The sequence below is a fragment of the Sceloporus undulatus genome, chromosome 7 (assembly GCF_019175285.1).
Source record: "Sceloporus undulatus isolate JIND9_A2432 ecotype Alabama chromosome 7, SceUnd_v1.1, whole genome shotgun sequence".
NCBI lineage: Eukaryota > Metazoa > Chordata > Lepidosauria > Squamata > Phrynosomatidae > Sceloporus > Sceloporus undulatus.
This window is the reverse complement of record NC_056528.1, coordinates 12,611,648-12,634,032: the sequence shown is the minus strand read 5'-3', so window position 1 is coordinate 12,634,032 and position 22,385 is coordinate 12,611,648. Positions and strand designations below refer to the sequence as shown.

The window sequence follows — 22,385 nt, the reverse complement described above, 5'->3', positions numbered from 1 at the left end:
TTTTCCCCTCACAGTTACCTCCCTTGGTTTGAAGTCTTTTATAAGCTGCTCAACATCTTGGCTGACTATACAGCAAAAGGACAGGTAAGCTTTCAGAGTTCTGCTACTATTTTAACTGTATGGTGTGCATATATATGCATATGGGTTTGGGTGTGTTTTCTTGCATGTGTGCCAATGCACATACAGGCATACCTGTAAAAATTGTATCAGTAGCCAACTCGGAGGCATCCTAGCCTTACACACAAATCTTCAAACTGGCACATCTATGAAATTATCATGTGCCATATGATATTATATGAAGGAGACAGTCTGCTTCAGTGGTATTCAGGATGAAGACATTTTTCTATGTCAGTGTGGACCTTTCTCGCATACATTGGGGCGGTAATTATACTTTCTTCCTCAGCAAAACACAATAAAACTTGTTTTGTTTGTTTCAGGACAGTCAATGGTATGAACTTTTAGAAACGCTTTATAAACTGCCCATCCCTGAGCCTGCCACTTCTGTTCATCTCAGCGTGGTAAGTAGGAAACCTAATATCCAGGGATGGTGGAATCACTTTCTTTGCTAAAGCTGCAATCCTGTATCCACTTACTTGGGCTTAAGCTCTATTAAATTCAGTGGGATTTATTTCTGAGGAGATTGTGTTGGATTACACTGTAAATTGAACGGAAAGCATAAAGCTGGATGCACACACATACGTCCAGCCTAGTGCAGTAACTTTTAAAAACCATTTTTCTAACAAATATCCCACCCATCTTCAAGAAACACTGCTGATAACATAGTAAAAAGGTGTATGTAGTGGACAGTTTAAAACAGAGGCAGCTATTAAAATTCAGTGATGTGATGTGTTCTCACTGTCAACAGGGTGGCCCCATTCAACGGCACCCTGGAATTCTCATTGGAGTCAGATACTTCAGAAGACCATGTTAACCTAAAGCAGATAGAAGAGTCCTGGCATAATATCATCCGAGTTCCTTTCCCTTCTTTTGCCACATTCTAGCTTCCATCTACCAATTAGCCCTTACTTAGAAGATGTCACTTCTGTTTGACCACCTCTTCATTAAATTATAAGGCAACGTAGCTTTTAGTATCCGTTTTGATGGGACTAATTTAGGTAGGTTGCCAAGTGACTTTAGTAGCACTTTTGTCAGAGTGTATCTGTTTTCTTGGCAGCGCTTAGTAAGACAGAAAGAGTTTGAAAACTCAGCATCAGCTTAGATTCGCTTTTGATCCTTCTTATGCAGTTTCCAAGCAAGCAGTGGCTCCACAGAGCTTCCTCTGGGTTATTTGCTCTTCGGTGTCAGTCAGTAGTAGGAACTGTTTAGCCTGTATGAGAGACACCTCAGTTTTATCAAAGGGAGACATTTCCCTAACAGCCCACCTCTTTCTTGCTGAGGACAGAGTTTTTCTAAAGCAGGGGAAAGAGGGGCAGATGCTTTGGCTGTCATATTCTGATGTACCAAAGGAACGATCTTTACCTTCCTTTGCTATTGATATTTCATGGGCAGTGGAGCAGGAGAAGGATGTGAAAGGAGCTGAGAGGTTGTCCTGCTTTCAGGCTCTGTCTGCCTTAGCCTGCCTGCTTCCATACCAAATCATATTTTTCACAATTATGACTCCACCTGTTCCTACATGTTCTGCACTGTGCCATTCTTTTTTTCAGTATGCTTCCCCTTTTCCTGGCATATTGCCCCTTTCTAACCAAATGAAAACAGCGACAGGTTTGGAATCTGAGGGCTGCATTGTACCTGTTTCAGCATCTCTCATGAGCTTCAGCTGCTGGGTATTTCAGCCCATATGCTGTTTGCAAGGTGCTGAAATGTCAGATAAACAACAGATATAGGACAGATTCTCATAAAAGCACAACACTGAATTAAAATAGCATCAGTGCAAGGAATCACAGCCCCACACCTAGAAAAGCTAAATTCTGTGGCCACTATAAATAATGCAATTCTCCATCTATTTGTTCCTTGTGTATAATATTAGGAGCTGTGGAAACCTCTGAAACTGTGGTATGGAATCCCCCTGCACATCCCATAGATCTTATGTTTGGTAGATTCTTCTCACACATTTTCAGGTGTCTCCACTTCTACGTTAAGAATCGCCCAATTCTCTAGTGTCGCTTAGCTTTGCAGTTTGTACCTCAGCAATACATATGTTTTCAGCCATTTAAGAAGAAGGAGAAGAACAAGCAGCATACTGGTTCAGACTGAAGATCTCTCTGGTCCAGCATTCTGTTGCCACAGGGACCAGCCAGATGTTTTAAATAAATGCCCAATGTTTGATGGTGCCATAAAAGGGCCATAATATTTTCTCTTTCCTTCCTACTCTTCCTAGCACTCTTACTTTACTGTGCCTGACATCAGAGAACTTCCCAGTATACCTGAAAATGTGAGTAACTTCTGTGTTGTTTCTCTGAAATATCGCTTGGCTCAGGTGGTTTAAAATATACCACACAGAATTTCAGAAACCACATATTGGGGAGCAAGAGAATGTCAGGCAAAGATACATGACATACATCTCATGATACATGAAAGTACTTGTGGATGAAAGTGTGCATGTGTGTTTGTACAAGAATGAGGGAGAGAGAATTTGAAGGGTTTAAAAGTTTTAAAGCTTTCCTTTCTGATACTATATATAAGCATTTGGGTTGAATCTCCTGGGTTCTCAGAACTTTCATCTTGGCAGAGGTTTGGCCCAGCCTTTCAGCTTCTGTGAAGCACTACTCACTGAATGTTGGCTGCGCTATTTGTAACAGTTGCTTGTGGTATCCCTTTTTCTTGAGGACACCAGCGCCTCTGTTTTGGGACATCATCTTGCTCAACTTTTGTATACAGAACTTAAAGAACAGGCTGTTACCTGGAAAGGATGTCAGAACAATCTTTGTCGAATTCACAGAACCTGCACTCCTTCCTTGCTCTAGAGGAGGAATGAACAAGTCTTCATCCTCCAGATGTTTTTGGATTGCAGCTCCCGCCAGCCCTTACCATTAACTAGGGATTGCATGTGTGCAAGTCTGTATATTGTTCACCCATGTGCTAGAGAGAGAGAGAGAGAGAGAGAGAGATTTCTTGCAGTGGTTATGAAGACAGTGAGAGAGAAGATGTAATATGCTACGTTATATGCTGGAGATGGCTGTTATCTCATTAACTTTGATAGTATAAGGAAAGGGCCATGACTCATTGATGGAGGACCTGTCTTGCATGCAGAATGTCCAAATTTAATTCCCCAGCATCTCCAGGTAGATCTGGGAAAGACCTCTCTCTGAAACCCTGGAGAGTTCTCACCAGTCAGTGTACATAATAGCCAGGTGTTAGACTAGTGATCTTAGTATAAGGCGGCTTCTCATATTCTTCTTTTATTCAGCCCTTACTGAAGAACCATGCAGGCTGGAATTTTACTTTATTTTTAGATGAAGGATAATAGCTTGTGGTGCAGCAGATACTTTGCATGCAAAAGCCCTGAGTTCAGTCTCTGGCCTCATCAGTAGGGCTGGGAGCGCCTGAAATGCTGGTGAACTGCACCTGTTAATTTAGAGCCTATATTTTGAACAGTACTTAGCTAGTTTAAACTAAGTTTGAACCAGGAATGTGACTCTGTATGAAGCAGTTTCATTCGTTCCCATTTGGATAAAAATCCCTTTTTAAAAATTAAACACCTAACTATTTTTATTAGACAATTAGAACATAATTATGTTAGCTGTTCTATTACTCTCTAAAGTAAGCCAGAACCTCTATCAGATATATTGAGTTAAAACAGGCTTTTTAGCCTCAATGAAGAACAAAATTGATCATTTCTGAATTTGTACACTACTAATATGGGAGTATTATAAAGACATTGCGTCGGAAATGAGTTGAAAGCACGCAAGACATACATGCACAGATGTGTTAAAAAAGAAAAAGTATGCAAAATGAATGTGAGGCTGGCTGTAAGAATGAAGCAGTTTAATTTATCTGTTTAGGTGTAAGGTGCCATAGTTTAGTGGTCAGAGCTGCACCATTATTTGGGAAATATATAAAGAAGTAAAAATAGGAATCTTGATTTAAATTGCCCTTTTTAATCTCTTGCTGACTTACATCATAAATTTAACTCTTTTCAATATAACTCTGTCCACCTTGTACATTCCTGTTATTTCCTGGAAGTGTGCTTTGTGTAGCCATGGACCCCATGGATGACTTACACAACTGACCAGTCAGAAATCATCTATGTGGGTATGGGTACTTAACGTGTTCTTTTTTCTGTTGGGAGAAACATCTTTTGAGAGGGTACTTGGTTCAGGCTGCAAGTCGATAAAAGAGATGCACCCTAAAGAAATAACAGCAAGGTAGAGACTACAGAACCAGTCCTTATGTTCTTCCGGCTGGTTGTGCTCATTTCTGCATGTTCATGCACAACACATTGGCTCTAGAAATACAGGCCTCCCCCCCCCCCTTCTTCTACACCGGTGTCTCTTCTGTCTGCCAGTGTTTATTGGCAGCAATCTCAGTATATGAGTCAACTTCCCATAACATTCAAGCAGTAGACATTCTGAATGCTTGTGAATCAAAGGATGCTATAAAAACGGAAGGCTTTGGGCCAGAAATACTTGGAAAAAAAGGTTTTTAAAGTTGCACATTCAGTCTGTGAAGTGGGTGTGACTTGTGGTACTTGAAGATTTAAAGTGTGTGTGTGTGTGAGAGAGAGAGTGTGTGTTGAGGAAGGAGCACCACAAAGCAGGGTGTGTTTGTGATGCTGTCATTGAATGGGGGGCGTCCGAAAGAGCATCTGAAGGCCCGCTAGGGAAGAATATCAGAAGAATGGATGTGATAAAAAACATAGCTCTTTAAACTTTTATTTGGCTTTGCACGTGTGAATCTTGAAGCAAAGAGAAGCAAATGCAAAACAAATGCAGAAGCTGGCCCTTGCTTTCTTGCCTGGCTTTCCCTTCCTCCTCCATATTCATCACTTTCACGCCCTGGACTCTTTCCTGGCTTTGTCTTGTGGTGCTCATCTAGTATAAGCGCCATGAAACATGGACAGCACCTAGCACACTGTTATAAAAGTGAACGCTTGCAGCAGTATTATTTTACACAAGTACGTCTTGCACAATATATCTGGATGCTGGAAAGACGGCTTGAAAAGATCAAGAAGGCTAAATTGTGCCACCAGAATTCATTTGAGCAAAGTTTGGACTTCAGCTCTTCAGCCCTTACTACTGGCCCTTAGACTTGTATAAAGATCAAAAAAATTTAACCACTCCTGTTCTGTGAAGCAAACGGCTTCTGTTTAGACAGAAACATCTTGCTAATCAGCACAGATGGGATAAGAACTACAATGGGAAAAAATACTTGCCAGTTGAGGGGTTTTGATGAAATCTGTTCTCTCCCTCCCTCCCTCCCCATCCCTTCCCTTTCTACCTGGAAGAGTTAGCACCTTTTCCACCTCAGGCTGTCTCATAAGACCAGAATGGCATCAACACACTGACAAAGCCTCTGTTAACCAATGCATGTTTGTTGTTGTGTTTAATTCCTTTTTAAAAAAAACACACGAAGAAACACAGGAGAGCTTTACAAAGGCCATGATTAATTTTTTGGTCTGTAGCTTTCCCTTTGTATTTGGACAGCAAGCTGTGGAACATATTTCTGCACAGTATGAAGCTTCTTGGCAAACTTCTCAGGCCAAGTATTAGGGTTTGTTTTTTTTAGAGTTATCTGTCAAAAGTGCTAATGGGCTCTCGGTGCTTCTGCATGATTCTAAATCTGTTTGCTCTTTGTCATCTTTTGGGGCGGCTCAGAGGGGTACGATGGTGCACATGTATGTATTTGCACGTGTTTGTTTTGTTTACTTCATTTTCTAAACGTTTGTGGTCCTAGCTGCATTAATAATGAGCCTAAATGTGTTTTTATCAACATGCTTGTGATTGCTCTTTACCAATATATAGCAATATATCAGAGGAAGCATTCCCAAGAATGCAGCTCATCTTGGCTTTCTGGCCATCCATTCAGCTGTCATTCCTGGTCACTGTAGGATGAAGCTCTTTCTTTGAAACCTAGCAGTAACAGCCCACTACTGTACTTGGCACAGTTTTGCTAAGACCTAGCTGCTAAATCCATGGAACAGTGCCTGGTGTCTTTCTGCACTCCATGTTTGTGTTACAAAGTCTGCAGCCAGAGAGTGGAAGGTCTCTAGAAGAAGCACCTGAGGCCTGGAAGTATAGGGTTCATTGGGAGAAAGGGTTCATTGGGACTAACAACCAGGACTTTTAAAATTGTTGTTGTTGTGTGGCTTCCAGATCATTTCTGATTTATGGCAACCTTAAGACAAACGTATCATGCAATTTTCTTGGCAAGATTTTTCAGAGGGGGTTTGCCATTGCCATCCTCTGAGGCTGAAAGAATGTGACTTGCCAAAGGTCACCCAGTGGATTTTCATGGTCAAAGTCATGTCTTTATAGGTAGTCCAAATAAACCTCTAATTCTCAGTTGCAAATCTCACACTGCTATCTTAGCATCTGTGCTTGTGCCACCTTACAGCAGCCAAGAAGAAGGGACATTTAATGCCGTTCTTTTAAAAAAAAACCACAGAACAGCTTATTAAAGTTTTGTCTTCCTTCCTTCCTAGAGAAATCTGACTGAGTATTTTGTAGCTGTCGATGTGAACAACATGCTGCACCTGTATGCCAGTATGCTGTATGAACGCCGCATCCTCATTTGCTGCAGTAAGCTGAGCACTGTAAGTTGGTGAGAAGTCACTTGCTCCCTTCAGGTCTCTCTGTGTGAAATCTGTCCTGGGGAATACTGGAGGAGTCAGAAGCAACCCAGTAGGCTACAGATCATTCCTTCCAGAGCCAACTGGTGAGGCTGGCTGGTATAGCAGACAAGAATATTGGATGGATTTTATGTTCAGTCTCCTTAGACCAGTACTTCTCAAATAGTGGGGCGGGCCCCCCAGGGGGGGCGCAAGGCTCCGTAAAGGTATGTTATGCAGAGGTGTACTTATAACAATTTTATAGACAAATGATACTATTTACAGTCGCGCGGGGGAGCGAAATGTTTTCTTCTTCCTAGGGGGGGCATGACAGAAAATAATTGAGAAGCACTGCCTTAGACAAACCACACAGATTTAGACTAACAGATTATGCACAAATGCTACATTTTCATGAGCAGCCCTTTGGTATAGTGGTCAGAGCATTGCACCAGCACTAGAGAAAGCTGGGTCTAAGTGCACACTCGACCACGAAGCTCACTGGCTGAGTATGGGTCATTCATTTTCTCTTATCCTAACCTCTACCTGACAGTGTTCATTCTGCTTTCGAGGGACATGAAATACAAATAAGATTTTTAAAAACCTAGATGAAGATGAGTACGTAGAGAGATCTGTAGCACCTTTGAGACTATCTGAACGAAAGAAATTGGCAGCATGAGCTTTCTTAGACTTCAGTCTACTTCCTCAGGTGCATTTAGATGAAGATTAGTAAGTCTTTCTCAAAACGAAGGTATGGGGGCCAGATTCATGCCCTCTCTGTTTCTTTGTTGCTCCCAGTGTGCCTTTGGCCTTAGACACAGACCTTCTTGCTGCCAAGACCACCTGGAGATGGATGCTTAGATTTCTGCAAGATTTAATAGCAGCCATAGCAGCATACAGGGGCTTGACAAAACTCTTTCAGGTTATAGGGGGCTTCACTGAGGCTTCTTGGCCTTTGAAGTACAGTTTTTCCTCTTGATGAAGGAGCTTTATAATAACATTTATGTGGCGTTAGCAATGCCCTGTTTTGTGCACCATAGATAGATAGATAGATAGATAGATAGATATCTCCCCTGACAAACGTTGCTTTCAGATGGATCTCCTTCTGACCTTCTCTTGATGAACTCTGATGGCAGATGATAAGAACCGCATTTTTCGTAATTTTGTCTGATAAGGATGCAGGCTTAATGCTACTTAGGGTCCATCAAGTACCTGAGAGATGAAAGCTGCAGCACACTCAAAGGACAGTCTGCTCTAAAGATGGCCCTGCATCATTACTTTAAACACACACACACACACACAAACAAAACAGCACAATACTCCAGCTTGGTTTAGTTCAAGATTTATATTTCAAGGTTGTGACAGTCAATAAGCTTCTACTTTCTTTAAAAAATAAAACAAAACTTCTTTCTTGCTCTGTAGATGTATATTGATTGGGATTTTTCAAAAAATGGTTTCCCTTGGTAAACTTTGAATAAAATGCGTTTTTCCTAATGTCTTTGACTTAAATGATTAAAAGGTGTTTTTCTGTAGTCCTGGCTATACTCTGCTGTCTGGTTTCTAAGTGACTCCGTAGTCTTTGGTCTGACTGTGATTGTATGACATTACAGCTGAATTCTACAAGTCCAGAAAAGCAATCTCGGGGGTGGGGGGGTGAGGAGAACAACCCATGTTGAAAACAGAAAAGAAGAAAGGCAACACCTGTTGATACAAAGGATGGAGGAAATAAGTAATTGCTAAAAGTCATCTCGAACAATCTTTATGCACGTTGTACTTAAATGCTGACACATTCTGGTAAAAGACGCAAAAAGTCACTGATAAAGTGACATAAGACCTGGTTGTGGACTGAGTTGGGGTATTCTTTTGGCAAAATTTCCAGGAAATGAGCAGCGCAAAGAACTAGTTGGGGTGCCTGTGTGTTGTGTTGTGTTGACATTGTCTGACTGATAAAGCCCTACCAGTGTGGGAAAGCTAACCTGGGTCTTGGAGTTGCTCAGAGCCGAGAGAGTGGCCAATTAACACTGAACAGGTAATTAATGAGTGTCACCAAACCCCAAGAAGGAGGCTACTCTTGGTTTTTCCTTTCCTTTTCTCTGCAAGTGGTATTGTTTTCTCTTTAGAATCCAGCTGTCAAAAGCTGGGCTGCATATTCGCAGGCAAGATTTTTCACCTTTAACAGTTTTCCTCTGGTGATGTTCCCTATCACCATAATTCAGTAGAAGTCCCCTGAAACCTATGGAGGGCAGTGAGGCCACAGTAGAGCCAGTGTCTTCTCCACTGGTCATAGTAGGATTCAGGGAGAGTAACTTGCTTAAATGAAAATGGAAGTCATTGGAAACTTAAGCGGGTGGTAAGTGTTGGCTAGAACTACAGATGCCTCTCTGGGAATCTCTATAGTCCTTCAGTGCGACTTTTGGTTAAAGTTGGCTATAGGGTTGTGCTGGAGGAGCTATAAATGCCTAGTGGAGAGTTCTCTCTGGGAATCTCTAGGTCCTTCAGTGCAACCTTTGGTTAAAGTTGACCATAGAGTTGTGCTGGAGGACCTGCATAATCCTAGAGAGAACATATTAATAAAATCTGTGAAAATAGTCAAAGCCACAAATGTAGAGTGACAAGTATATTCTGTTTCCTTGTGGACAGCTGCTGATAAAACATATCCTTTCAGTTTCAACTTCCATAATAGGGATTTAGTTGCTGCCTTGCAGTTCATGACAAGCTTTGTGGGTACCTTGACGTCTTCACGTCAGTCTGGGGCAATATCTCTGCTGCCCCCCCCCCCCCCCCCTGCCATTTTTATTACTGTGCCCAAAATTGTGATTTTTGCACATTTGCTCATTTGGGGTTAAATTCCAACTTAACTTTCTGCTGAGTTTACCAACCTGCTGTATGAAGTGAGGAATAAATCAACAACAAGCTTTTATTATTCAAATGAATTAATTTTCCACTATAGTAGGGAAGCCAGTATTTATAGTCACAAAGGAGTGTGGGGGAAAGTGCTGCATTAAAGCACGTATTCAGCGCATGGGCCATTAGCTACTTGATCCCCGTTTCTCATTCTCTGCCCCCACCTTGTTTCTCCTAGCAGGAGATCTGCATTGCCGCGGTGACTTGCGATTCAGGTGAAGACCACATCCCTGGTGGGGAACTGCGGTTAACAGGCTCCTTTTTTTGTGTGTACAATGGTATAAAATAAGCTTTGAAGGATGCCATTTGAAAACCGTGAAAGGCAAAAGTTGGATCAGTTTGGGGGTGTGTGTGTGTGTGAGGAATATTACTGGCTTCGGTAAACCCTTAATTCTTCTCTGGGTGGGTAAGAAAGAAGAGAAGGAATATCATAAAGACTTTTTTTACCCAAGAATGCACTTCAGAAAGTTGCGTTGTGTCAAAGTATGGTACCGAAACTGTACTAGTCGACTTTGTATTGTGTTTTGCCCACTGTAACTAGTATAACGTTTCTCTGGCTGCAACAAAGCATAATGTTCTGGCTTTTGCATTAAGAAGTTTGTATCTCAGTCACTAAAAACCCACCGAGGGATTATACTTGGCATGTATGTGCAGCCTTTCCTTCAGTGCGATTGTGGGGGAAGAAAAGAAAAGGAAGGGGAAAAAATCCATCTGTTTTTCAAGTAGCAAATGGTGGAATCTATTTTTATTCTTTCTTTCTTTTTACGTCTGCTTTCCTTCATCAAGATTTTAAAAAATACCTCTCTCTAGAGCATCCTGAAACCTTTGGCTTAACTCGCAAATTGCAAATGGTCGTGATTCAGCAGCGCAGGCACTCTGCAGCCAATATTTTATGATTCTTCTTAACTGCTAACAGTATCAAGCTCTTGAAGAAGTAGGATGTAAGCAGTTAATTCAAAAGGGCTGGGCTAACTCTGTTTGTTCTGATTGTTTGCGTATTTTGTGATGGATGTCCTAGTCTAGATAAGGTTTCTGAATCCATGCATCAGTGTTCGCAGTTCAGAAGCTGGCTTGCTTTCATTTTATTTCCATTTATAACCTGTCCTTCAGTTTAGAAAACAAAGTGCTTTTAAGGTCTCTAACATGAATAGCATCTTTGCTGACCAGACCCCTTTCAGTTAATGCTTTCTCAGAGCTAGTTGTAAAACTTTGCAAGTAATTATTTTGCTTGTAACACATTACTCTTTGGGGTAAGGAGGCAATAACAATGGAGCTTTGGTAAATAAATAATGGAACAGTTGATGACATTGCCGACCTGTGTGTTATATTTACTCAACAGTTTTTATTGTTAGGTTTCGGGAACATTTTGAGTGGTTTTCCTTTTAAATAGGCCACTTTTGCACTTTTTAGGAAGTACTGTTACTTCTTTTTAACACACAACCCAGGTAAAAAGAGTAGGGGATAGTGCTGTTCAATAAATAAATTACTCAAAGTAACTTTTTAAGCCCTGGGTCTTAGAACACCTAACTTGGGGCAGATGTCAAGAGCAGTATTGTTGGTGCCTTCTTGCACAGATGAAGAACTCGGGGATGGTGTGTAAGGAGGATACACTCTTCATCTCAGAGGCGGTAATGGGACATGAAAGATGGTCTTGTTTCTTAGGCAGGAATGTGCTAATGTTGTTGGTTTTGTGCCTTTCAGTTAACCGCCTGTATCCATGGCTCTGCAGCTATGCTTTACCCAATGTTTTGGCAACATGTTTACATCCCTGTTCTGCCCCCACACCTCTTGGACTACTGCTGGTAAGAATTCCTCTCTTTTTCCATTGAATTTGCACTACGATCTTATAGGTTTGAATTTAAATATTTAAATATTTTTTAAAGAAACAATCTTGTTGTTTTTGTTGGATGCCTTCAAGTTGTTTCCAACTTACCGCAGCCCTAAGGGGAGACTGACTGTCACATGGTTTTCTTGGCAGGATTTGTTCAGAGGAGGTTTGCCCTTGCTTTCCTGCCCAGTGAGTTTCCATGGCCAAGCTGGGATTCAGACCCTGGTCTCCAGAGCTGTAGTCCAACACTCAAACCACTATACCATGGTTTGTATTTTGGGGTGGGTGTGTGTGGGTTTTTCGGGCTATGTGTCCATGTTCTGGAAGAGTTTATTTCTGACGTTTTGCCTGCATCTGGGGCTGGCATCTTCAGAGAATGATAGCAAGGAGGTTCTCTGAGGATGCCAGCCACAGATGCTGGTGAAACATCAGGAGTAAACCCTTCCAGAACATGAACACATAGCCTGAAAAACTCACAAAAAATATGGATGCCGGCCATGAAAGCCTTTGACTTTACACTATACCATGCTTACTCTCCATATAAGTGTTCAGATCTCTGACAGTTAGAGCTCAGTACCATAAACTGATGTTGTTGCAAAGGCAGCCATTCCGTGCAAACACAGTCCACAGGAAACAATACGGAGAAACGTTTTGTACCCATATTCAAACCCTTTGGAATCAGGACATCAACTGTGGCTATCTTTCCTGAAAATGTATATGTGGCTTATTTTGCTGGACTGTTCCTTCTCCTTTGCACCTCCACAAACATAGCAAATGTTAACAAGGCTACAGCAGCAAATGTTCAAGTGTGCAGGTGTATTAATTGTGAGGGGAAGAATGGGGTGGTGGTGGTCAGATGAGTGTTCATTTCTTCTCCAGGCTCCTTTTGAAGGCAACCACCGCAGAGTCTCCCACTCTTCCAAAAACGGATCCGCTTGAGTCTGTCCAAAGTGCTCTGCTGCTGCGATCATTACCATTGTGGTGTGTTTGGGGACGGCCATGCCAAGTGCTTGGGGGACGTTGCTGCTTGCCGCTTCAGGCTTCCACAAGAAAATGACTTGCAGCAAAATACAATTATGCCAGAGGACCCAGCTATTTTCTCCCTTGATTACAGTATCCCGTTGGCAAAAATATTGGTTAGTTACATACATTTACTCAGCAGAGAATAAATAATGGTTTCTTGCTTCCCTCCTCTTGCCTGCATTATTCAACATATAAAGCTTCAAGGTTTGGCAGCAACTAAAATTTACCAATAAACACCTGTCACATTTTTAAGAATAGCTTTTGAAGTGCAGCTCACCCCACCCCCATCCATTGGCAACATCCCTACAATTTGCCAGCTAGGCTCACGCTGCTCCCATTTCTCTCAATCCCTAGTTAGCTTTGTGCTGCTCCTTGTTAATTTCACACTGAGGAACTGAGTGACAGGGGCAGGAATAGAGGGCTTTGCAAAGAGAGAACGTCCTGGTTTTGAAGAGCACCTGATTGACCTGGAGGCTGGCATCCAGCCGAGACTCCGCATGGATCTCTGGAGCTTTGGGGACCAAGCGGGGGAGAAGGGAGGCCTGTTTTCTTGCTGGAAAGGGTTGAAGAAAACCAGTTAGCTTGTCAGATTACTGTGAACAATGCTACAAGGAGCACCTTCCAATCTCTGAATAGTGTACAAAAGGTTGCTTCACTGGCAACTGGTCCAGATGCATCCCCAGATTAGGTGGACTAGTTTATATGTGCTGGTAGAGTGCTATGAAGGTTGAGGCTCTTTTTCTCTTGTAGCTGCCTCTGGGGAGCATCAGGATCCCAAAAGCACTGTGTGTGTCTCTCCGCTGCACCATTGTTACTGCCTAAGCTCTGAAGGCCCTCTTCAGGTGGTTCTCCCTTCCTAAATAATGCCATGTCTCCTTCATCCAAAATAAAGGATCATTTTGTGTTCCTGCTTCTCTGCCAACTAAGCCTCTAGGAGGGAAAATTCCCAGGGGTGTGTTATTACATCTCACTGTTTTGTTTTGGTTTTTTTGAAGGAATGGGGACAAAACCAATGGCCATTGACACAGGAATTCCACAATTGAGAAGGAGATATAATAACCTAACCAGGTTTTAACTTTATCACCTTAACTACACTTCCGTGTCTCCCATCATTACCCACAATGCCACAAAATTGGCATCTGGCAGATAACTTCATTATATCTGGCTTGTGCTTGTAAAATAAAAAAAGGAAAGGGTGTTGGGGGGAGCGCTGGAGGAGAGACTTTTCCCGGTGCCTTCTGAGTAAGGAACCAGCAGGGATAACTAGCATTCTGAGTGAAGTGCCAGGAGCCTGAAACATGTAAATTTCAAGGAGGTTTGTTCCTCTGTGGATGATTTAAATGTTAAGTACATCCCCGTGTCGAAGAGACACGGAATGGAATCTAAAAACTATTATCTCCTGGAGAAATGAACCTTCCATTTCACTTGCTGTGCAGGAAGGGCCAGTTCCCAGTCATTTGCACAAGCAGCGGGTGCCCTTTCTCTGCATAATGGGCTGCGCGTCCATAATTAACACGCGGAGGGAGGCCGCTACTGCCAGCTTTGCGTTCAGGTGCTCATGGCTGGCAGTTGTCAGGACAGCAGCGCCTACCACGCAGGGGCCGCATTGCTGGGCCAGGAGATTAGGGCCACGCTGAACTTCCCGACAAAGGGGACTTAGAAAAGGGTTAAGCACATAGGCTCAGAGTTTGGAAGGCTAGGTGCAAATGGAGCATGCAAGAACCTGGGGCCTCTTGCGAGTGCCCTGTGTCCTAGGAAAGGGAAATGTTTGGGGATGGATAGTGGTAGGGAGGAGAGAGGAATGAGCCAAAGAAGCAGGCAGAGCAAGGAAAAAGCCTGCAATTACCAGGAAGGATCTAATTGCACTTTTGCAAACACAAGCACCGATTACCCTTGTCTGATGTGAACTTTAATGAGGGTGGTAATCGCACACTATACTTGTCTGGATAAATCAATTTAGCACTCATTTGTATGCCATAAATACATTGCCTCCCAAAATAGGTTCATCTATTTTTGAAATGGTGTGAACGTAGGAAATATGTTTTTGGCGACAAAACAGAGATCTGTATGCCACTTCCCCTCGGCTCTCATCTCCTGCTTCTCACCAGGCCTGTGGCAGTGGCGTTGGGGGGGGGGACAGGACGAGGGGGGCAGCGGACTGTGTTCCAGCAGATTTTACCCCTCTTTGCCTTTGAATCAGGTTTAAATTTTAAAACCTTTAGTTGGTGTTTGGTTTTCTTTGCAGCTGTAACATCAGAAGGAAAAGACCCAAAACAAAAGCAGATGGTAAAGAATAATGGAAGAGATGGAGAGTTTTCCTGCTAGATTGGTGCTTCTTTCACCTCACCAGCTTATTATATATATATGGGCGACATCCACTGAAGGTGGTTTGAAGCTTTGTGGATGAATGTGAGATATCAGATCACCAAAAGCAAACAGACTACTCCCCTTCTCTCCCCCAGCTCCATGCATTGCTCTCAAGAGCTTACACTTCCTGGCATGTGGATGTGTTTTCCCTCTCGGTCTGCCTCTCTCTCGCTCTCTCTGGGGTGATTCAGATGCGATGCTAATCCACTGGTTCGATATTTTGTGCCTGAACTTTAGGCTCTCACACTTCCTCCCTCGTCTCTGCTCCTGGTGTGAGACAAGCCATCGTTTTCTCATTAGGCCAAAATAACCAGTCTTGTTCACATATGTCAAATCAAGGATTGGTATTATGTCAGAGCTTGGGTGTTGTTGTTTTTAATTTAATAATTTTTATCATAGCTCTGAGAGTCCCTCAGTCAGAATGGCTATAGATTCTAGCTACCCATACTCTAAAAAGCAACTTTTCCAAGCTCTGTGGTAGACTACTCCTATTCTTATGCATGAGGCCAAATATGCAGACATACAGAGATGCCTTATCCGTGTTTCTTTCTATGAGAGGAATGGTTCAAGCATTCACAAACAAAAGTTCCTTTTGTTCTTCTGGAAATTAAAGAGGCTTATGAGCATAGCATATGTAACCAGAGCAAACATGGTTGCAGTCTTGATCTATGTACTTCTTCCTCTCCCAACAAAACGCTGCATTTGTTGAGTTCACGGACACACAGAGAAAAATTGGCATTGGAGTGTCTGTCATTATGAAGTCTCTTGGTGTATGACCCATGGAAAACCTTAGAGGGTTCTTAAACAATAGGGGTCACCCAGAAGACCTGTCATTTACACTGGTGGATCATATTTGGAAGAATTCTCACCAGAGGGCTACCAGACATGAGGAAGGACACTGTGGAACCTATACTTGATGGGTTTGGATTACCTGTTTCTTTTTAATAAAAGTGGAAATGGCAATTTCCTTTTCCTGGGTGGCTGCAGATTCTCCTTAACAAAATGACTTTTTGGGCCCAAACAACAATATTTTCCCCTCGTTGCACTTGAGTTTGAAATCTCCCTTAATTTCACCTGCCAGTTTTCCAATTAGTAGCTGCCCACCTCTAGGGAGAATAGTTAAGGAGGCCTCTAGTTAGCCCAAGGAGAAGAATTAAACTAATTGTAAAAATGTGGTCTGTAATGAATGGGGCAATATGTTGCTATTAAGTCCACAGAATCCATATTCATGTTTGCTGGCTCCTTGGGTTCTTCAATACTTAATCAGCATTCTCTCATTACAGTCTTCGCATTGGGAGGTGGCAGAATACAAGGTATTAATCGCCTCCTTCTCCATTTCCAAAGGCACAAGCAGTGTTTTTGCTTACACGCTGTTTGTGTTGTGTGTTTAAGGAGAAAAAAATGTGCTTTTTAACACTTAGCCATGATTAGGTTTTGGTTGCTGCTGAAGCGCCTGGCAGTTTCAGGTCATCTCTGCCTACAAGAAGCTGAAAGTGCGGGAGCATCACACGTTTGCATGATGTGACTTGTAGCTGAGGATCTAAACAACATCAAGCCCAGAGTGACAGGCCCTGGGTTCCTCTCTGCCACCCCATGGTCCATCATAAGGAGATGGGTTAGACCATTGGTGCATCAATGAACCAATATGGTTTGAGCATTTGACTAAGACAGAGTTTGAATCCCAACTCAGCTGTGGAAACCCACTGGGCAGGTCACACTCAGACTCAGGGGAAGGCAATGGCAAATCTCCTCTGATCAAGCCTTCCCAAGAAAACCTCATGTAAGGTTTGCCTTAGGATCACCATAAGTCGGAAACAACTTGAAGGCAAACAGCACAACACCATCAGATCCAGTAGCAGTACTCTGTACTTAGCAACAAGTCCTAAAAAGTGAAGCCTTTAGTTAATTAAAGGTTAGCTTAAAAATCCCAATCACTTATTATTTACTTTGCATGGCTAGACCCTTGTGAAGAGTCAGGTGGCACACTGATGATGAAATTATAAATTGGCGTGCAGCACATTAAAGATTAATTCGTCTACTATGGCATAGGTATTCATGGACTCAAGTCCACAAAAGCTCATGCCATACCAGATGAGTACATTTTTTAGGTGCCACGTGGCTGTTGGCTGTCTCTTTGCAAAGAGAGAAGGAGGTGATTAATACCTAGGTCCCTGTCGCAGGCAGGACATTCTGCAGGGAATGCCTTTTGAATCCAAGAATGTCTTCCCCTGCAAAACCTACCTAGTCTTCTCGTACACTACTTCATTTTTCATGCCTTGTTTACTCACCACTGAGTTTGTGAACATCCTCTGTTTGGAAACAGCTGTGGCTTTCGATCTGTGATGCTTCATTTATGCTACAAGTCACCTCTTGAGGCTGCTGTCATTGTGGGTGGATATGTATGTGAGAATGTGCAGGGGATCCCAAGGTGGGAAGCCTCCAGTTATTGCACTGAAACTCTCTCCTTTGCGCTTCAGTTCTTCCCTTCTCTCTCTTGGCCCTTGTGGGGTCCCGTTCCCCCCCCCCCCCCCCATAATATCCTAGGTGCTTTTGATTCTGACATCCCTGTTAAATATGTTGTGCCCCCCTTGCGTTGCTTGATTAATTGAGGAAGACTGACAGATCAACCCAAAGCAGTTAATTAAGTTTTACGGCTCTGCCTCCCCCTCTGCCTCCTTGTGACAGGCTGTTTTTCTGGACGCCATCGCCCAGGCCCACTTTTATGGAAGGGTGAACTCTTCCTGCTCTTTTTCATTATGCTTGCCGAGGTTTCCGAGATGAGACATTTGCAGCCTTAAGACTTCCTGCCGAGTTTTAGACTTTGTATTCTTGACATTGAAGCTGTCGTGTTGCCGAATCTCCTTAATTAGGAACACATTCGGCTCCATGGATGCTTCTGGAGGAGGGCTGGCAGCCCAGCCAGACGCTTGCCCAGGGAAGCCCGGTGGGTTTGTGTGTGTGTGTGTGTGTATGTGGGGGGTGTTTCTAGCTAAATAAATGGCTTACAGCTTTGAGCGCAGAATGGTCTGGCGTGGTTGTACCCTCCGAATGCAGCACATTTAGAGGTGCTGTCTTGTTCTGATCATTAAAACATTAAGGGGGAAAAGGCAAACAAAAATATCCTAGGGTGTGAAAGGGATGCTGTGTCGTTTTGGCGGTGGGTGGCTGCTTGTTTGCCTTGCTCAGCCTGCTGTCTTAGTGACTCAATGTGCACTTCAGGGCATTACAAAAAAAACTGGGGGGAGAAAGCTTCAGAGACAGCTCCTTTTTTTCATGCAGTGCTCCATAAATTTTGACAGTGGCTTACAAAAAAAAGATGCTGCCAAAGATGACCAGGCCAAGCTCCCATTTCATGAGACCCGGTCAAGAGGAGAGTAGCCTAGGATGCTGCACACAAATCATCCCTGTCTGTGCAGCTGTTTCCAAACGAGAAATCCCATCTCTGTACTGATGTAGTGATTCTCCTCTCCTCTTCCTTCATGTATGTGAGTCTTTGGATAGATTATGATCTCTCCGTTTTGCTACACTGGAAGCATCCCTGCAAGCATATCCTGAATGGGTCCTGACACAGGAGCGCTGCCATTTCCACAAGAACTGGAGATCTTCCACCTGGGATATGCTCAGCTGCTCTTGTGTTCATGGCTTCCTTTGTTATAAGTTGCTTGCAGTACATGGAGTAGATGAGAGAAGTGGAAAGCTGTGGTTCCTGTGCAAAAAAAAATTAAAAAAAATCAATTAAACTTAAAGCAATGATTTAGAGAAAATCACTCAAATTTTAGATGCTGCTGCATCTGGATTGTATCTGCATCCTACTTGTTTGGAACACTGTTTGTGTTGTGCTTTGTATTGTGTGTATGCACTGTTTGAGTGTTGGACTATGACCCTGGAGATCAATTCCCCGCTTGAGCATAAAAACCCACTGGGTGACCTTGGACAAATCACACTCTCTCAGCCTCAGAGGATGGCCATGGCAAAACACCTCTGAAGAAAATTGCTGAGAAAACCCCACGAGAGGTTTGCCTTAGGGTCACCGTAAGTCAAAAATGACTTGGAGGCACACAGCAACCAAAGGACAGGAGCAGTTTAGAAAAGGAGGACCTAGGTGAGAAAGAGTTGCCTCGTCCTATCAGAATACATATTTCAGGGCTTGGTAGACCAGAAGCTTCCTTCAGCCTAAAAGATGTGTTCATAGTCTATTAAGAAAGATTATTTTTGGTTCCAAAGTGCCAGCTTCACAGGGTTCCCAGAGGGCAGATGACCAGGCACCTGGGATCTATCCAGCTTTGGCTGATGTCTTGCCAATGCACAATCTGTTGAGTTTCTTTATCCTTCCAAGTCATTGATTCCTGTAGCCTTTGATGAATGTGGGCCCATTTTAAATTGATGTCTATAGTAAGCTCTGATGATCGGGTGCCTCTTGAAGAAAGCTGACTTTGTCCTCTCCTAGATCAGGTCACTGTTGCTGGATTCCCGTGTTCCTTAAATTTCTTGCTGTGACAATCTTAAATGTTTTTCTGATTCCCTCCTCCCTCAGATTAATCCAACTCTTTCTGTTTTGTTGCAGTGCTCCAATGCCCTACCTCATAGGAATACATTTAAGTCTGATGGAGGTAAGTTCCTTCTGTGTGGGTACCCTCGATTTCTTGGGCTGTGGGTTGGGTTCTCATAACCCAGTTGCAAGAGAGTCACTGGGAAGATCAGAGTGGAATTCGTTTTCCTGAATGACTTGTATGTGTTTTGCAAACCATGAAGATCACCTTTCCTTGGGAAAGTGTTAATGTTGCAGTTTCATCATTAACCAGAATTGGGAGCATACTTATCAAATTTTCAGATGACACCAAATTGGGAGGAATGGCTAATACCCCAGAGGACAGGATCAAAATTCAAAATGACCTGAATAGACTTGAAAGCTGGGCCAAAGCTGACAAAATGAAATTCAACACGGAGAAATGTAAGGTACTGCACTTAGGGCAGAAAAATGAAATGCACAGATACAGGATTATGGAGGACACCTGAAACTACATGTGAAAGGGATCTAGGAGTCCAAGTAGACCACAAGTTGAACATGAGTCAACAGTGCGATGTGGCAGCTAAAAAGGCCAATGCAATTTTAGGCTGCATCAATAAAAGTATAGTGTCTAGATCAAGAGAAGTAATAGTGCCACTCTATTCTGCTCTGGTCAGGCCTCACCTGGAATATTGTGTCCAGTTCTGGGCACCACAATTCAAAAAGGATGTTGAGAAAGTGGAGCATGTCCAGAGGAGGGCGACTAAAATGGTGAAGGGTCTGGAAACCATGTCCTATGAGGAACGACTTAGGGAGCTGGGGATGTTTAGCCTGGAGAAGAGAAGGTTAAGAAGCGATAGGAAAGCCCTGTGTAATTATTAGAAGGGATGTCATATTGAGGAGGGAACAAGCTTGTTTTCTGCTGCTCCGGAGAACAGAACCCGGAGCAATGGATGCAAGCTCCAGGAAAAGAGATTCCACCTCAACATCAGGAGGAACTTCCTGACAGTAAGGGCTGTCCGACAGTGGAACACACTCCTTCCTCAGAGTGTAATGGAGTCTCCTTCCTTAGAGGTCTTCAAACAGAGGCTGGATGGCCATCTGTCGGGGATGCTTTGATTTGGATTTCCTGCATGGCAGAATGGGGTTGGACTGGATGGCCCTTGTGGTCTCTTCCAACTCTATGATTCTATGATTCTATGAACCAGGCCTCATGCCCTGTGCAAAGAACATTCAGTTTGGGTCTGTTTAAATGTGGGTATAATGCATTGTTGTTATACTCTACTGCCATGAATGGCACAACTACTAAATAAATACGAACACTTCATTGATATGTCATTGTAAAAATGGATGCCCTCACCTCCAGGCTGAAGGAGTCCAGTCTTGTCTCCAATGCTTATCATTTCAGTTCTTCATTTATATTAAAATAGACTTGATAGCACAATGCCCTCCCAAAGTGGCTTACAATGCTCTTAAGAATAAACATGTGAAATAACAAGGTGTAATATATGATTAAACAATAAATAAATAAATAATACATTAGAAACAGAAGGGCAGAAAAAAATCAGAAGAACATTATTTTTGTTAAAAGTGCATGCTGAAATAATAGTTTTTATTACTTGCTTAAAAAGTCACTCTTTAAGCCATTAAAAAGTTTGGGTTTTACCTAGGATGCAAGAAAAATAATAATTACAAGGCACAACAGGTTGGGAAAGGGGCCACTCTTTCTGTTCTTAACATTAATGGTATGGTGCTATGGAGGCTTACTTAAATGCCCTTTTTCTACTCAGCAGGAATGAATTAAAAGCAGAGAGTACTATACCAGCTCCACAACTTCCCCCGCCCCATGCCCCCTGATCTTGCCGGTCATAGTCCTCATTTGTGATTCTTTTCCTTCCCCATTTTCAGTGATGGAAATCGCCTCTCCCAGGCTGCGTTTGTGAGTCTTTACAAATGCTGGTAAAAGCTGCATTTCCTTTTAGCATGTAGTCCCCTCACCCCCATGTTTTAGCCAAGAGTTGTTAGCCATCTGCTTCTCTAACTCCACTGTGTAGGGCTTGAGCACATTGTCTTAAGTAGATAGGCTGCTGTAGTAGATCTAGAGAGCCAGAGCTGCCGTTGTGCCTGTTTCTTGTGTCTGTATTGAATGCCAGCAGTCCTACCCTTCACTTAGTTTATAACTGGCTCAAAATGTTGCATTGCCCAAGTGCTGGAGCTAAGTGCAACGTGCTTCTTTAAACCTCCCCAGACTTTGCTGCTTTGGATGAATGTTTTGCTAAGATATCTCCATTTTGACAACTTTGGTGTTATCCTGTCCTTCCTTCATAGGATTCAGGGGAGTGTTCATGGTCTTCCCAGGTTACTCCTTATTTTTCCTTAAGTCTGGGGCTGTCAGATCCTGCTCTCATAAGAAAAAGGGAACTACAACCATGTGATAGTTCCTCTTGCATTTGAACCCTAAAGTTAAACAGCTGCTCCAAGGAAAGACCAGGTTCCATTTGTCACAAACTGTGTCCAGGAAGATTTCCCCCCAAAAAGCTCACCAGCAAGACAAAGTGGAAATTTGTGCCCTACACTTGTTTGCACCATTTGTGAGGCCTGAGACTAGAGAGAGAAAAATGGCTTCTGAACAGGGGCCTCTATTCTTTGTCTCAGGGAATCTCACGCAAGAACACCGCCTTGAAAATTATGCACATATACATATACTTTTCAGGGCAGTGCTCTTACCCTGAGATTTGCCCTCACCACACACACACACACACACACACAGAGGTTTGTGTGTCTGTATGTATGTACAGTTATTATGTGGGTTTAAGTTAATTCCAACTTGTGGCAATCCTGTCATAGGATTTTCTTGGCAAGATTTATTCAGAGGAGGTTAACCATTGCCTCTCTCTTAGTCTGAGAGGGAATGACTGGCTTGAGATCACCCAAGTGCAGATCTGAACTTGGTCTTTCCAAAGCTCTAGTCCATTCCCTCCGTTTGCTCAGATATTTTCCTGCGGTGAAATAGATCTCCTATCTTGATTCCC

At 42.9% G+C, this 22,385-nt stretch overlaps 1 protein-coding gene across 1 annotated transcript in view; it reads left to right on the top strand.

The window, feature by feature from the left end:
• The window catches only part of DENND1A (DENN domain containing 1A), a 171,335-nt gene that overhangs the window by 90,796 nt on the left and 58,154 nt on the right, over positions 1-22,385 (top strand). Inside the window, 6 exon segments of the mRNA XM_042478041.1 lie at positions 15-84; positions 438-518; positions 2,339-2,392; positions 6,602-6,712; positions 11,330-11,430; positions 19,411-19,456. Of these exon segments, the coding sequence (XP_042333975.1) occupies positions 15-84; positions 438-518; positions 2,339-2,392; positions 6,602-6,712; positions 11,330-11,430; positions 19,411-19,456 (463 nt within the window).